Source organism: Rhinoderma darwinii, chromosome 1, assembly GCF_050947455.1.
Source record: "Rhinoderma darwinii isolate aRhiDar2 chromosome 1, aRhiDar2.hap1, whole genome shotgun sequence".
NCBI lineage: Eukaryota > Metazoa > Chordata > Amphibia > Anura > Rhinodermatidae > Rhinoderma > Rhinoderma darwinii.
This window is the reverse complement of record NC_134687.1, coordinates 160,467,121-160,485,327: the sequence shown is the minus strand read 5'-3', so window position 1 is coordinate 160,485,327 and position 18,207 is coordinate 160,467,121. Positions and strand designations below refer to the sequence as shown.

The 18,207-nt window shown below is 44.8% G+C and overlaps 1 protein-coding gene across 1 annotated transcript in view; it reads right to left on the bottom strand.

Annotated features, from left to right (window-relative positions):
• The window catches only part of HADH (hydroxyacyl-CoA dehydrogenase), a 33,692-nt gene extending 26,512 nt beyond the window's left edge, over window positions 1-7,180 (bottom strand). Inside the window, exon 1 of the mRNA XM_075860508.1 lies at window positions 6,974-7,180. Coding sequence (XP_075716623.1) covers window positions 6,974-7,096 — 123 coding nt within the window. The 5' untranslated portion in view covers window positions 7,097-7,180. The remainder of the gene's footprint in view (window positions 1-6,973) is intronic.
• Window positions 7,181-18,207: the final 11,027 nt, after the last annotated feature.

Here is an 18,207-nt window from a genome sequence, read left to right as displayed (position 1 = left end):
TGGCCTTCAGGACACAGCCGATTTTTTCAAATCTGACACGTGTTACTTTATGTCGTAATAACGTTGGAATGCTTTTACCAATCCAAGCGATTCTGAGATTGTTTTCTCGTGACATGTTGTACTTTATGTTAGTGAAAAAATGTTGTCGATAATTTTGGTATTTATTTCTGAAAAACACCACAATTAAGAAAAAATTTGCAAAAATTTGCATTTTTCTAAATGTAAACGTATCTGCTTGTAAAACAGATAGTAATACCACACAAAATAGTTACTTGTTAACATTTCCCATATGTCTACTTTATGTTTGCATCGTTTTTTGAACGTCCTTTTATTTTTCTAGGACGTTACAAGGCTTAGAACTTTAGCAGCAATTTCTCATATTTTAAAGAAAATTTCAAAAGGCTATTTTTTCAGGGACCAGTTCAGTCTGAGGTGGCTTTAAGGGCCTTATACATTAGAAAATCCCCAGAAGTTGCCCCATTTTGAAAACTGCACCCCTCAAGGTATTCGAATCAGTATTCACAAAGTGTTTTAACCCTTTAGGCGTTTCACAGGAATTAAAGCAAAGTAGAGGTGAAATTTACAAATTTTATTTTTTTTGCAGAAATTCATTTCTAATACATTTTTTTTATAACACAGAAGGTTTTATCAGAGAAACGCAACTCAATATTTATTGCCCAGATTCTGCAGTTTTTAGAAATATCCCACATGTGGCCCTAGTGTGATAATGGACTGAAGCACCGGCCTCAGAAGCCGTTTAAATTATTTAAGTCTTTTACGGTGTTCACCGTGCGAGTTAAATAATGGTATATTGTAATAGTTCGGCCTTTTACGGACGTAGCGATATCAATTCTGTTTATTTTTTTACATTACTTTTGAAGAAAAATGGGAAAAGTTTTTTTTTTTCTTTCTCACTACTAATAATTTTAATTCTTCTACACATTTTATTAGTCCCCTTAGGGGACTTGTACCAGCCATCATTGGATCCGCGGGTACAATATGCTGCAATACTGATGTATTGCAGTATATCGTTATTTCTACAGACTCCTGTAACAGCGCGATCGCTGTTCCTGTCCGTTAGTCCCGGGTGTCAGTTGTAATACACAGCCGACACCCGCAGCGTATGGAGCGGGCTCAGCAGGTGAGCCCGCTCCATACATCACTACCGCACCATGACGTGCTATTAAGTCATAGTGCTCAAAGGGGTTAATGCACAGCGGATGGTGTGAATATTGCAATTTTGCACTGATGTGCCATTTTAGTGCATAATATGTTGTGGCCAGTTTGTGCCCCTGAAGACAAATACCTCATAAAACGTTAAGCGGGTTCTCCCGGGTATGGCGATGCCATATATGTGGGCACAAACGGCTGTTTGGGCACGCTGCAGGGCTCAGAAGGGTGGGAGCGCCATTTTGCTTTTGGAGTGCAGATTTTGCTTGGTAGTTTTTCTGTTTTGGGTTTCGCTGGTATTTCAGTTTATAATGTGGGGGCATATGTAATCTGTGCGGAGTACATCAGGGGCATAATAAGAGGTATAATAATGCAGTAAATAAATAATAATTCATAGATGTGTGGCCGATGTCGCACTGATAAATGGTGTCGGATCTTATACTGCACATTTTGCATCGCCATATTCCTGGGAGCCAGAACGTCTTTATTTTTTCTCCACCGGAGCCGTGTGAGGGCTTATTTGTTGCGAGACAATCTGTACTTTTCATTGGTACCATTTTTGATCACTTTTTATTAAAGTTTTTTGCAAGCCGGGTGACCAAAAACAAGCAATTCTGACAATGTTTTTTAGTTTATTTTTTGCTGCCTTCACTGTGCACTATAAATAACCATTATATTTTATTCTGCGGGTCGGTACGATTACGGCGATACCATATGTATATAGGGTTTTTTATGTTTTGCAGCGTTTGCACAATAAAATCTCTTTTTTATAAAATAATTAATTTTCTGTGTCACCATATTCTGAGAGCCGTAACTTTTTTATTTTTCAGTTAAAAAAGCTGTGTAAGGGCTTGTTTTTTGCGGGACGGGTTGTAGTTTTTATTGGTATTATTTTCGGGTACATGCGACTTTTTGATCACTTTTTATTCTCTATTTTGGGAGGGGTGGTGACCAAAAAATATAGCGATTCTGGTGTCGTTTTTTTATAGATTTTTTTTGGGGTGTTCATCGTGCGGGAAAAATAACATTATAGTTTTATAGTTGGGGTCGTTACGAACGCGGTGATACCAGATGTGTACTTTTTTTAACGTGTTCATTTTTTTCCTATAATGAAAGACTTATTCTAGGAAAAAAATGCAGTGTTTGTTTATATAACTTATAACTTTTATTTTTACACTTTTTTAAAACTATTTTATTATCTTTTTTTTTTTTACTTTTTTCACTTGTCCCACTAGGGGACACTTAGACTTGCAGCTTTGATCGCTGCTAGAATACATTACACTACACACGTAGTGTAATGCACTCCAACTGTCATTGTGACGTGACAGTCACACTGACGGGAAGTCTCGGAGGAGCGGCAGGAGGCTGCTCCTCCGAGGCTTCCGTACATGGCAACCCGGAGGTCATTGTCTGACCTCCGATTGCCACGACAAGCATCGGTAGCCCCCACGATCACTTCGTGGGGGCTGCCGATGTGCTTCAAACCACTTAAATGTGGCGACGGCAATCCGTCGCCGCATTTATGGGGTTAATTGCCGAAATCAGCGGCGATGGTCTGCTGACCGGCAAGGCTGGAGTGTCAGCTGTCAGGGACAGCTGACCTCCCGATTCTCGGAGACTGTCCGTTAGGACAGTGTGTGCCGGGAACTACTCCGCAATAGTACGTCTGGATGCGGGAACTAACCCCTCTGCAGGACGTACTATTGCGGAGCAGAGCGGGAAGAGGTTAAACACAACTATAGAAAAATGAAAATAAATAAATAAAATAGTGGTCATTAGGGCCTAAAATAGGCTGGTCACTAAGGGGTTAATCTGGCATTAATGGGACCTGATTAGTGCTGGATTATCAGATAATTATAGAAAAGCATCTAAAAACTTGTAAGAGTATTTATAGTTTGACTACTACAAAATATGCTATTATGTTTTTTGAATCAGACCATTGGTTATACAGCGGTCAAGATTATAGGGCACTTGTGCTGGATTATCACATTTTTGGATTATTAAACCATTAGATTTAATTCAACTGTATTAAGCATAAGCAGAAAAACATTTATCAAATCCAGAAACTTGTAACCAATGTAATAAAATGTAAACCGAATCATCGGACACAAAAGCCGCCCTAGTCACACGGATATGGAGCGCATATTTGTTCTGGATTTTAAGAATGGATTCCAAACCAAAAATCCAAACAAAAATAACTGAATGAATAAGAGTGAATAACTTCTTGAAAACCCCAGCAGAAAAAAAACAAAAACTGTGCATATTAAAGTCTGTAGCATGCGCTATCCTGTTGCAGATTTCACTTACGGTACTTTATGGTCATAGGTAAAATGCGCCGCAAAATCTGCATACATGTGGATTTGTACTGGGCTCCATATGAACCCAGCTTTAACGGGAACCAAGGTCACGCTGCCCTATAATCCAGGGTAGAATGACAGTGAAAGGTCTGAAGATCATAATCCGCTATGTGACAGGCTCCGTTCAGATCTGCACTACGAGCCTTTGTCAACCTTTGCCGACGTTTCAGCCTGATCTTGGTGACGCCCATTTTTTGCCCGTGACTTTCTTGCTACAATCATAGCTTAAAGAGGCTCTGTCACCAGATTTTGCAACCCCTATCTGCTATTGCAGCAGATAGGCGCTGCAATGTAGATTACAGTAACGTTTTTATTTTTAAAAAACGAGCATTTTTGGCCAAGTTATGACCATTTTCGTATTTATGCAAATGAGGCTTGCAAAAGTACAACTGGGCGTGTATTATGTGCGTACATCGGGGCGTGTTTACTACTATTACTAGCTGGGCGTTGTGTATAGAAGTATCATCCACTTCTCTTCACAACGCCCAGCTTCTGGCAGTGCAGCACTGTGACGTCACTCACAGGTCCTGCATCGTGTCGGCACCAGAGGCTACACTTGATTCTGCAGCAGCATCAGCATTTGCAGGTAAGTAGCTACATCGACTTACCTGCAAACGCCGATGCTGCTGCAGAATCATCTGTAGCCTCTGGTGCCGACACGATGCAGGACCTGTGAGTGACGTCACAGTGCTGCACTGCCAGAAGCTGGGCGTTGTGAAGAGAAGTGGATGACACTTCTATACACAACGCCCAGCTAGTAAAAGTAGTAAACACGCCCCGATGTACGCACATAATACACGCCCAGTTGTACTTTTACTTTTCAACACGCCCAGTTGTACTTTTGCAAGCCTCATTTGCATAAATACGAAAATGGTCATAACTTGGCCAAAAATGCTAGTTTTTTAAAAATAAAAACGTTACTGTAATCTACATTGCAGCGCCTATCTGCTGCAATAGCAGATAGGGGTTGCAAAATCTGGTGACAGAGCCTCTTTAAGGTATCATGCACACTTCGATTACCATTTTATCGGCCGTTTTTGACAGATCCGTGTGTCCAATCACAGGATGCAGCGCTCACATGGACTGCCAAGTCATCCAGGGAGGTCGGACTGAATGTCGATAGAGGGACGCGTCACCAAGACAACGGCCGGGTAAGTTTGAATTTCTTTTACTTTTACTACAGAAAGGGCTGTCCCTTCTCTCTATCCTGCACTGATAGAGAGAAGGGCTGCCGATTAGTGCAGTGCAATTTTGCAGCGAAAACGTGCCCGTAAATACGGGTCGAATACGTGTGACCAAGGACCCGTATTTATGGGACGAAAAAAATACGTTCGTGTGCATGAGGCCAAACATTTTCTCATGCTGAAAATGCAATCAATTGTACTGATCCAAGGGAAAAATGTAGCATGGTATAACAATGTTTGTTTAAAGAGAACCTGTCACTAGGTCATATAAAGTGAACTGGTTATCGGACCTGAATAGTGCGGTCTCCCTGATTCCAGCGCTTTTTTTTTGCTATTTTTTCCTGAAACCCTGTTTAAGAGATATGGCCCACTGTTGTGTTGGCTCACTATATGCTAATTTGCAGTAGTTAGCTAACAGGGTGTGAACTACACTCAAGCTGCCTCGTGCTGATTGGTCAGCAGAGACACTAGCTCCACCTCATCGGCCAACTACAGCAAATTAGCATCTAGGGAATCAACACAACAGTGGGCCACATCCCTGGAACCAGGAAAAAGCAATGGGAAAGGGGGCGGGTTTGAGCATTCAATGTATGAGAAAATATATATATATATATATGTACTGCAGTGTATTGTGCGTTTAGCTTTCTTCTATTATACGGGTTGGCCGCTTTATATATAAGGTTTTCTAAACAGTGGATAGGGCGATATTTACCACTTCCTAATATTTCAGCCATCCAATCCCTTCAAGACCTCACGGGGGGCAGATGGGATGACAGAGGGTCCCCGTCACACAGACGTATTCAATGTTGGTGTGAATAAGCCCTTAGATCAGGTTGTCAGCTGCAATATACAGCGAATGCTCGCTGCAAATGGAGCCGGCCCCATACATCCCCCTCTCCCAACTACGACATACATGTACACCAAATATTAGTGAGTACTTCATAAAATACTAGGAAATGACATGACTTTACAGTATCTGTTGTGCGCTGGATCTGGCTTTTCGTCTTGGTTTTTCGTTTTACACATGGATACCAACACTTATTTACTGCAGGATCCATAGCAGAAATCGAAGGCCTCATGCACACGACCGTAGTGGTATGCACGGGCCGTGACTTGCGGCTCGGAAGGCCACTGAGTGTCACCCGCAAATCGCGTGCCCTACACGCGTGCATTCATTTCTATGAGCCTGGACCGCAAAACATGGCCGTAATAAGACATGTCCGTTCTTTTTGCGGTCCAGGCACCTGGGCCATGCACGGACACTGGAAACCGGGGGTGAATTGCGGACCCATTCATTGCTATGGCACCATGCACACGACCATAATTTCCACAATTCTTTCCAGGACCGCAAATACGAGCTGAAGAAATTCAGTACATGTCTTAGGCCCCATGCACACGAACGTATTTTTGCGGCCGCAATTCATCTGCGGGTGAATTTTGGCTCCATTCATTTCAATGTGCCCATGCACACGACCGTAGTTTCCACGGTCCGTGAATGGCCCAGGAGCCTAGACCGCAAAAAGAACGGACGTGTCTTATTACAGCTGTGTTTTGCGGTCCAGGCTTATAGAATTGAATGCATTCGCGGGCGGCCCGCAGGTGACACTCCGTTCCGACCCGAAAATCACGGCCGTGCACATGGCTACGGTCGTGTGTATGAGGCCTTATTACAGCCCGCAATTTTGCTACGGACTTGCCCACAGAGGTCAATGGGTCCGTGTGACATCTGTAATTTGTGGAAGTGTTGCTAAACAACGACAGGAACTCTACGGTCGAGTGCACGAGGCCAAGGAGTAGCCGAATTTAATGGGGCTAATTAGTGTGGAAATCTGGTGGCTTTTCTGAAAATAACCCACGGAAAAATGACATGACACGAATGTTTCTCAATCAGCGCAGAAGATTTCTGAAGCGTCTGCACACATGAAAATTTCACATTAAAGTAAACGAGATTAAGATTTTTGCTGATTTCGGCACAGAATCCGCATGGAAATGAGGAACGCAGGACCTTACATCCGTACATGTGGATTTTACCCTAAATGGCGTTGCTAGTGAAATCCAAGACTATTCCGCAACATGCTGCAGACGGCATATCCTGTAGCGTGCGATAATTTGATGCGGATGCTTAGTGTATTATAGTGCTCCTATGAGTGTCCTCCTGGACGATCCAATGACACAATGGCTTGGTAAGAGATCATAGTGCGGTGTATTGCTAGTAACACAGACACCCTCGTCCAGGTCACATGACTCGAATGCGTCTCTCACCTGCGCTATCCCAGCTCCCATGAGGCCTCCTCCGATCACCGTTACGTGCTTGATGGCGAGCTTCTTGGCGGCAGCGCTGGATGACATACATCTTGCAAGGAGCTGCCGGCTAGCGGAGGCCATGTCTGCTGCTGGTACAACAGGGAGGTGAAGGACAAGCGTTATCTGACAGCAGGTGACGTCAATACGGAGCGCCGGGTTTAAGGGCAAAAGCTAGTGAGGAGGTCACATGACAAGTCAGGGGCGGGGTTTACCCCTAAAACGCGGCTCTATGTAGGAGAAAAAGCTAGAATATAGACACAACCTTGTAAGAGGGGGCTGAGCAACAGAGGCGAGCGGTCTGTGAGGGAAAAGGAGAGACATGTAACTGAACGTTCAACAAACTTCTGACATGTCTAATTTTGATTGACAAGCACTGAGACCCCCACCAATCGCTAAAACGAAGCGACAGAAGCGCTCGTGTCAGCGCGGAGCAGCTTAGTTTCTGCTTCGGCTTTTTCCATAAATCAATGTAGCGGTGTACCGGCTCAATAGAAAGTCTATGAGTATGTACTCCAATACATCGGCTTTCCGGAAACAGCCAAACAGAAACGAAGCGGCTCCGCGCTCACACGAGTGCTTCTGTCGCTTCGTTTTAGCGATTGGTGGGAGTCTTGAAATTGACCCCCATCAATCAAAACTTCTGACATGTCAGAAGTTTGTCAAACGTTTAGTTATCCTTTAAGGCTACATGCACATGTTACGCATTTTGCTGCGTAAGATACGCACCAAATACGCAGGTAAAGACCGCACCTAACTGCATTTTTCATGCTGTTTTCGGTGTGGTCTTTACGTTTTTATGCGTTTTTCGCCACGTTTTCATGCTGCGGGTTTCGGTGCGACTTTCCTCAGCACTAGGCAGATACAAGTCGCAAGCGGAAACGCAAGATAAATTGACATGCTGCGGATTTTAAAATCCGCACCGCAGGTAAATTTATGTGTGGAAAACTACCGCGGCGTGTACAGGAGATTTCCTGGAATCTCATTGACTATACTGGTACTGAATTACGCTGCGGTTTTGCCGCACGCAAATACGTGTGGCAAAACTGCACGTAATACGCAACGTGTGCATCGACTCTAAAGAAGTATTCCCCAAATCATAAATTATCCACTGGAAAGGTGATAATTGTCTGACCACTGGGGGCCCCACAGCTGGGAATCCCACTGATCGTGAGAACGGGGGTCCCGAACCCCCAGCTCCTTCTCACTGCTCGACCGCTCCATTCAAAGTCTATGGGAATGATGGAAACAGCCGAGTTTTAGCGCTCTGCTTTTTCCGTTATCCTCATAGACATTGAATGGAGTGGCAGGCACATCGGGGGTTGCAGTGAGGAGGATCTGGGGTTTGGGACCCCTGCTCTTACGATCAGTGGGATTCCCAGCTGTTCAGAAAATTATCACCTATCTTGTAGATAGGATCTAATTTTGGGAAAATATTATTGAAGGCACCTTGTGGGGAGGTGCTCTACATGAGGGAGATAGGTAGTGCTCTGAAGATAATGATTCCTTATAAGAGCCTGTCCCATGTCAGAATGTGCAGACCTAGTTGTGGAAAAAAAACCAGTCCACTACAATGTCAGATTTCCTGTGGTCGACTCATTTATGGTACCAGGTCTTGTTGGTGCTGCAGACTCGATATTAAAGGAACAGTGTTATCACAATTTTTTTTTTTAATATGTTAAAGATGTTAGTGCTTTATTAAAAACGTTTATATTTATTTGTGTGTTTGTGTTTTACTTTTTCTTATTTTTACACTTTTTCTTCCCTATGGGGGCTGCCATTTTATTGTCCATTTCTGTATGTGTCGATTAACGACACATACAGACATGGAATACGGCAGCCACAGTCCCATAGGGACTGCGAACGGATCCCGTCCCATCCACTTCTGTGTTCGCCGTCTGTGTGGGAACTGCGCATGCGTCGCTCCCACACAGTCCAATTTGAAATGCGCGCCGTCCGGCGCCATTTTCCTGTGGACCGGAAGTCGCGGCCGGACAGTAAGATTACTACTTCCGGTCGCGGCTTCCGGACTTGTGCACTTGGAGCAGCGGCAGCAGACGGAGCGGACGGGCCGGAAGGAGCCGCGGCGGCAGGAGCAGGTAAGAGATTTCTATGTATGTTCGTGTTTGTGTGTGTTTACTACTGTATGTAAACCTACTACACTGTGTGTTAGCTCAAAAAATGGCGACACACAGTGTAGGAGGTTAGACCGTTCAAACCCCTCGTTTATCCCGGCACTAGCCAGGATAAAGGAGGGGGGGATTCTCAGAGCTCACTAGAGCGAGTGCTTTTTTCCCAATTTTGCAGCAAAAAGCAATGTGGTTGCTTTACCACATGCAATGCTGCAATTTTGGGAATTGCTCCATCTAGTGACCAGCAATGGGAAATATTATAAATTAGAATCTAATTTATAATATTTCCTGACTCGTGAAAAAAAATAAATAAATTTGAACAATGTTTAATCACCTACACACTAAATGTTTAATTAAAAAAAAAAACAAACATGTTTTGCTGGCAACACATTCCCTTTAATGATGAGTCCTCACGGTTCGGTTTTGCACCATTTCTCTACATTTCTCATGATGCAACTGTGCAGAACCTCTCAGCTCTGTACGCTCCTCCTCTGGCGTGCTCTGTGTCTCTCCTCTTAGGTTATGTTCACAACCTATTTTCAGACGTAAATCAGGCGTTTTACGCCTCGAATTACGCCTGAAAAGACGGCTCCAATACGTCTGCAAACATCTGCCCATTGCTTGCAATGGGTTTTACGATGTTCTGTGCAGACGAGCTGTCATTTTACGCGTCGCTGTAAAAAAACGGTGCGTAAAAAGACGCCCGCGTCAAAGAAGTGCAGGACACTTCTTGGGACTTTTTTTGGAGCCGTTTTTCATTGACTCCAAGGAAAAACAGCTCCAATTACGTCTGTAAAAGACGCCGCAAAAAACGCCAGTACATGCAAAAACGTCTGAAATTCAGGAGCTGTTTTCGCCTGAAAACAGCTCCGTAATTTCAGATGTATTTTGCGTTTGCGTGTCAACACACCCTTACTGTTTCTCCCTCCAGTGTAACTCCTCAATAGCAGGGAGAGTTGAGCCAGACCCTCAAACGGGATGTTAGTGACTTTCGTTTCACTGGAGGACTGGCTTCAAGAGAAAAAGTTGTGTACGTAGCGTCATCGCTTCCTGTAGAAATGCAGAGGACCCTGTACCACGTCACACGCTACCTGAACCCGTAGAAATCTTCACTATTATTATTATAGATACTCCGCATTGGAGAGTATCCCCTTTTGAGAGGTTAGGAAAGATGGGCAACAAAATTAAATAAAACAAACACCTTTAACCCACTAATAAATTCTCATGTCCATGCACGTCTAGGGAAGGGTCCCCCTCCCTCATTGCGACATGCATGTACGTGATAGTGATTGCGCGGGCATAGAAATTATGCCTACGCGATCACCGTGGTAGCCCAGCTGTGACTGAAACCTCCCACCCTCGCCATTTAGTCAATAGCGTCCGCAGCATTTTAATGGTTTGACAAAGGGAGAAAGCCCACGACCGCAGCTGCTGATGAGTTGCAATGGCAGTTGGGGGCCTAACAAAGGCCCGCAGACCTGCCATGACTGTATGCCTATTAGGTCATACCAGAGGCACATCCTAGTAGACCGCCTGTCAGTTTTACACTGACAGGCGGTAATGCTTTGGTATACTAAGTACACCAAAACAATATATCAGAGATCAGAAGATCGCATTGTAAAGTCCCCTACTACATAGAAGGAAAAATATAAACGTTATGACTCTTGAAATCCACCGATGAAAAAACTAAAAAGAACAACAAAATAGGCCCGGTAGGTAAGGGGTTAATTTTTCCCTGACCCCTTGCTCATGGCACTGCTCCAGACAGGCCGCACACTCATTCCCTTGGGGTACCTTAGGGGGAGTTCACACAGAGTTTTTTTTACGTGGAAACCGCGCCAAAAAACGTCCGAAAGTGCCTCCCATTGATTTCAATCGGAGTCGGAGGCATTTTTTTCCCGCAAGCGGAAAAACCGTCTCGTGGGATAAAGAAGGGACATGCCCTATCTTTGGTCGTTTACGCCTCTGACCTCCAATTGACATGAATGGGAGGCAGAGAAAGCGTATTTCGCAACGTTTTATGCCCGCGGCACTCAATGGCCGCGGCGAAGAACGCAGCGAAAATCGGCGTGTAGGCAGAGGAAGATCTGCATCAAACTTCCAAATGGAATTTTGAGGCAGATTTTCCTCCTGCAAAAAACTCTGTGTGAACCCATCCTTAGGTGGCAACACTGTCCCCTACATCCAGCGTCCCACGGCCGCCATTTCCCCTTATCACCATCATTTCGCCTCTGTCAGGGGGTGGGACTTGCACCCCTACTCCTGGCTAGCAATTGGTGCACAGCCTTCATGTAACCACTGGTGACCAATCAAGGCACTGAGTGCGGGCGGGTCATCATCTCCCGCTCTATACTTCTCACAGACGAGCAGGAACTCAGCATCACAGGACCTCTCCAGGGCTGCTGCTGTTGGCGCAAACGAGTAGGATCTACCTTTGGCACACCCTCCTTCATTCTAAGCCCTTCTCAGACTCTGAATAAGTAAATTACAGTAGCGGAACATAAACTTAGAACACACTAGGTAACATCAGGCGGTCATTAAGGAGTTACAACCCTGTTTCTTGCAGTATATTGAGTGAACTTATAGTCACTATTTTATTCCCAGTCATAACTGAGGAACATGATGACCCCTATACTGCCATGTCAGATCCAGGGGAGAATGCTCCAAACAGGTACCTTATGAAGCTCATGTTGCCTGTTCCACATGTGGTTCTCATGTGGTCAACCTATTCCTCTGTGCGATGCATGCCGGCCTCCAGGCCAAGCAACTTTGGATGCCCACCCTTCTCTGGCACCCCCAGCAATGTACACGCCTAATGCTGATGACGAACTGCAGTGTGCTCAATCCCTCTACAGGGTTTTTGGTGACCTCTCCAACATCATCCAGTCCATAATGGGCATCTTGGTTCGCCCTGCAGACCAACTTTTTGGGGACTACCCGTCCATGCCTTCTTCCTGTGGCAGGTCTCCAAAAGTGGTCAGATCAGCGTGGCCTTACATGCCTTTAATATTACCTGCCTTATCAGTCTCCCCTCCAGGGGACCTATCTGTGGCTTCTTCCCCTCACCGGGAACACTTCTACGAGGGTGAACTCTCGGATTTAAATTCGGAGTTGAATAACGAGCAATCTCTAAAATTGGCCTCTTTGGAAGACAGTCTCATCACTGCGGTCAGAGACGCTTTTTATCATATAGATGTGGCCCATTCTCCCCCTGTGCACCTGTCCCCTTCCTACACCCTAGCTATCGCACAGACCTTTCCCCTCCTATTCAGGGTTTGAAGAGCTAGTCTCAAAGGAATAGAAACAACCTGTTGAGACATTTCGCCAGCCCTCTCGTTTGGATTTTATGCATCCTTTTCCAGAGGAAATTTCCTCCGGCTGTGGATCCTTTTTATAAAAAGTGGGCGGATCTTAGCGGATTGGGGGGTGGTCACCCACGGCCCGACGCATTTACTATAATTTACGACAGAAACTGACGTAAATTATGAAGGAAACCTACGCCAGCTCGTGGCTTGCATAGATTTCATTCTGGTCGCACAGACAGCAGATGATGTGACTAATTTATTAAGAGGAGTGTGCCTTTTAATAAATTTGTCGCAACTTACCCTAGTTTGTTTTTTATTCAGACTGGCACAGTCTTAATACATCCCTTCCCATAATGTGTTAGCATTTTCCTGTATTCTAGCACATTATACTGTGTGACTATGACACCGGCTGCTGCTAGTGTGACCTAACAGCAGGTTTACTGAACAAACAGCCCTGAGGTTCTTTCTAGGCCTTTGAGGAGTCCTCTTTGATCATGTCATGGGCCATGGTGATGAAAGAGTTAGGCCCCACGCACACGAACGTGCTTTTGCGTCTGCAATTCCCCCGAAAATCCACGGGAGAATTGCAGCCCCATTCATTTCTATGGGCCCATGCACACGACCGTGGTTTCCACGGTCCGTGCATGGCCCAGGAGCCTGGACCGCAGAAAGAACGGACATGTCTTATTACGGCCGTACTGATGGTTCTGCAGAGAGCGCTCTCTCAGTCTGTGTGTGTTCTCGCGGGACGGAACACAGCGCAAGCTGCCCTGACACTGTCCGTAGCTGATTGGACAGTGTCAGAGCGAAGACATCATGCCCCCTTTCCATTTAGATAGATAGAAACGCCCCTTTGACAGTTCAGGGCCTTATTTACATATCGGGCGCCAAATATAACGGCACCGATATGTAAATAACGGAGGAAGATAGGAACATTTTTTAAAGTGAGACAGTGTTTGTGAAGCCCTGCCCATTACATGCTGCACTCAGCTGCACATGTATGGGCAGGTGAAAGGTTCTCTTTAACCCCTTCAGGACCAAGCTAATTTTATTAGAAAATATTTTAGGCACCATGTCAGGTTTGAAGGGCTCTTTCGGTGCCAAAACAGTGGAAATCCACCAAAAGTGACCCCATTTGGGAAACTACACCCCTTGAGGAAATTATCTAGGGGTATAGTGAGCATTTTGACCCCACAGGTTTTTTGCAGAAATTATTGAAAATGGGCCATGAAAATGAAAATCTACATTCTTTCAAAGAAAATGTAGGTTTAGCTAATTTTTTCTAATTTCCACAAGGACTAAAGGAGAAAAAGCACAGCAACATTTGTAAAGCAATTTCTCCCGAGAAAAACAATACCCCACATGTGGTAATAAATGGCTGTTTGGACCCACGGCAGGGCTTAGAAGGGAAAGAGCGCCATTTGGCTTTTGGAGCTCAAATTTAGCAGGAATGGTTTGCGGAGCCCCTGTCACATTTGCAAAGCCCCTAAGGGACCAAAACAGTGAAAACGCCAAAAAAGTGACTCCATTGAGAAAACTACACCCCTTGAGGAATCCATCTAGGGGTGTAGTGAGCATTTTGACCCCACAGGTGTTTCATAGATTTTATTAGAATTGGGCAGTGAAAATAAAAAAAATCCTTTTTCTTCAATAAGACGTAGCTTTAGCTCAAAATTTTTAATTTTCTCAACAAATAAAGGACAAAAAGAACCCCAACATTTGTAAAGCAACTTCTCTGGAGTACGGGAATACCCCACACGTGGTCATAAACTGCTGTTTAGACACACGGCAGGGCTCAGAAGGGAAGGAGCGCCATTTGCTTTTGGTGTACAGATTTTGCTGCATTTGGTTTCTGGTCGCTATGTTGCATTTGCAAAGTCCCTGTGGAACCAAAACAGTGGATTCCCCCCAGAAGTGACCCCATTTTGGAAACAACACCCTCAAGGTATTCACCTAGCGGTGTAGTGAGCATGTTAACCCCACAGGTGTTTTGCAGAAATTCGTGTGCACACGATGTGGGAGAGTGAAAATGGGAATTTTTCCTTAGATACGCCAATATGTGGTGCCCGGCTTGTGCCACCATAACAAGACAGCTCTCAATTTTTATGCGGTGTTAGAAGCACCCTACGTGTGGCCCTAATCTTTTGCCTGGACATTCGACAGGGCTCAGGAGTGAAAGAGTACCATGTAAAATTGAGGCCTAATTTGGCGACATATAAAGTAGTGGTTCGCAATTGCAGAGGCTTTGATGTGAAATAAAAGAAACCCCTGAGAAGTGACCCCATTTTGGAAACCACACCCCTCAAGGCATTTATTAAGGGGTGTAGTGAGCATTTTCACCCCACGTGTCTTTTCCATAAATGATTGCGCTGCTGAAGGTACAAATTAAAATGTTGCCCTAGATATGCCAATTCATTGTCAAATATGTCGTGCCCAGCTTGTGCCACTGGGGGGACACACCTCAAAAATTGTTAAAAGGGTTCTCCTGGGTATGGCGATGCCATATATGTGGACGTAAACAGCTGTTTGGGCATGCTGTAGGGCTCAGATGGGTGAGAGCGCCATTTGGCTTTTGGAGCGTGGAATTTGCTTGGTAATAGTTTTGTTTGGAGTATCACTGTTGTTTCCGTTTATAATGTGGGGCATATGTGAGCTCGGCACAGTACATCGGGGCATAGTCAGGTGGTATAATAATAAGGTAAAAAAAATAATAAAATGATCTATAGATGTGTGTTACGCTGTGATCGAACCTTTCTGCACAGGCCGGTGTCGCACTGATAACTGGCGTCCTTCCTTATCCTTTTTTTGGGAGGCAAGGTGACAAAAAAACAGCAATTCTGCCATAGTTTTTTTATATACAGCATTCACCATGCGTTATAAACTACATGTTACCTTTATTCTGCGGGTCAGTACGATTCCGTCGATACCAAATTTATAGAACTTTTTTATAACTTTTTGCACAATAAAATAACTTTTGGAAAGAGAATGTATTTATTCTGTCGCGATGTTGTGAGAGCCATAACTTTTAAATTTTTTCGTCGATGTAGCTGTGTGAGGGTTTGTTTTTTGCGAGGCGAGGTATAGATTTTATAGGTACCATTTTTGGATACATGCGACTTTTTGATCACTTTTTATTTCAATTTTTGGAAGACGGTGACCAAAAAAACAGTAATTATGGCAGTGTTTTTGAGGTTTTTTTTTTACGGCGTTCACTGCGCTGGATAAATAACATAATATTTTTATCATTTAGGTTGTTACGGTCGCAGCGATACCAAATATGTATGGCTTTATTATTTTTTTCAATAATAAATGACTTGATAAGGGAAAAAGGGCGATTGTGTTTTATTTTATTACTTGAAACTTTTATTGTATGTTTTACAACTTTTATTTTTACTTTTTTTACACTTTTTTTTTTACATTTTTTTTAGTCCCACTAGGGGACTTGAATGTCCAACTGTTTGTTTGATGTTCTAATACATTGCACTACCTATGTAGTGCAATGTATTGGAACTGTCAGTTGTTCACTGACAGCAAGCCGATCATGCTCCGCCTTTGGGCGGGGCCTAATCAGCTTACGTAATGGCAGGCAGGAGTCCATTGTTAGGGCTCCTGTTGCCATAGTAGCAGTCGCCAGCCTTGCCATCGCGTGGCAAGGCTGCCGATTTGCTACAAACCTCTAGAATGCAGCGATCACAATGGATCGCTGCATCGAAGGGGTTAATGGCAGGAATCGGAGCTAGCTCCGGTTCCTGGCGATAGATTGGGGTGTCCGCTGTAACATACAGCGGACACCCACTGCTGATGACGCCGGCTCAGCTTCTAAGCCGGAAGCTGAGCCGGCGCCATCTTGCCGATGGTACCGGAAGCCTCCTGGGCCCCACCGACGACGGGGCATAGGAGGATTCCGTTACTGGCGGACCGGGAGGTAAGTATAAGCCCTCCGATCGCTTTTGCAGCCACCGGCAACCCAGCGATCACGTTGCTGGGGTGCCGGTGGCTATAAACTCCTCACATGCTGCGATCTCTATTGAACGCAGCATGTGAGTGGTTAATCGGCCAGATCGGATGCTAGTTCCGGTCCTGGCCGATACCTCAGGGTGACAGCTGTAACATACAGCTGTCACCCGGCGGTGATGTCGCTGGCTCAGCTCCTGAGCCAGCTTCATCTCCATCACGTACAGTTACGTGAAAAGGCGGTAAGACATCAGCTTTAATCACGTAACTGTACGTGATTGGGCGGGAAGGGGTTAAACAGTCAGGATCGAAGATTCCTCCAATCCTGGCCGTAGTCAGGAGGCTGTACTAAAACAGGAGCTGTGAGCAACAGCTCGTTCTTAGGGTATGTGCACACACACTAATTACGTCCGTAATTGACGGACGTATTTCGGCCGCAAGTCCCGGACCGAACACAGTGCAGGGAGCCGGGCTCCTAGCATCATAGATATGTACGACGCTAGGAGTCCCTGCCTCGCTGCAGGACAACTGTCCCGTACTGAAAACATGATTACAGTACGGGACAATTGTCCTGCAGCGAGGCAGAGACTCCTAGCATCGTACATAAGTATGCTGCTAGGAGCCCGACTCCCTGCACTGCGTTCGGTCCGGTACTTGCGGCCGAAATACGTCCGTCAATTACGGACGTAATTAGTGTGTGTGCACATACCCTTAGAGCATGAGCTCAACCTGCACCACCTGCTATTAAGAGATTTTATTCTGAAGTACTGTAAAAACACAGCGCTCCGGAACAATGGATGCACAAGACAGCCAGACACCCAGTCGAGAGAGGGTTTTCCAGAATTTTTATTTTTTGTTCTCCCTCCAATTCAAGCAAAAAGCAGCAGCTATATGAAATACTTCTTGCTGCCAAAAGCCTGTTGCTGCATTATTTAATTGACAGCATTATCCCATGATGTGGGAGAGTGAAAATGGGAATTTTTCCTTAGATACGCCAATATGTGGTGCCCGGCTTGTGCCACCATAACAAGACAGCTCTCAATTTTTATGCGGTGTTAGAAGCACCCTACGTGTGGCCCTAATCTTTTGCCTGGACATTCGACAGGGCTCAGGAGTGAAAGAGTACCATGTAAAATTGAGGCCTAATTTGGCGACATATAAAGTAGTGGTTCGCAATTGCAGAGGCTTTGATGTGAAATAAAAGAAACCCCTGAGAAGTGACCCCATTTTGGAAACCACACCCCTCAAGGCATTTATTAAGGGGTGTAGTGAGCATTTTCACCCCACGTGTCTTTTCCATAAATGATTGCGCTGCCGAAGGTACAAATTAAAATGTTGCCCTAGATATGCCAATTCATTGTCAAATATGTCGTGCCCAGCTTGTGCCACTGGGGGGACACACCTCAAAAATTGTTAAAAGGGTTCTCCTGGGTATGGCGATGCCATATATGTGGACGTAAACAGCTGTTTGGGCATGCTGTAGGGCTCAGATGGGTGAGAGCGCCATTTGGCTTTTGGAGCGTGGAATTTGCTTGGTAATAGTTTTGTTTGGAGTATCACTGTTGTTTCCGTTTATAATGTGGGGCATATGTGAGCTCGGCACAGTACATCGGGGCATAGTCAGGTGGTATAATAATAAGGTAAAAAAAATAATAAAATGATCTATAGATGTGTGTTACGCTGTGATCGAACCTTTCTGCACAGGCCGGTGTCGCACTGATAACTGGCGTCCTTCCTTATCCTTTTTTTGGGAGGCAAGGTGACAAAAAAACAGCAATTCTGCCATAGTTTTTTTATATACAGC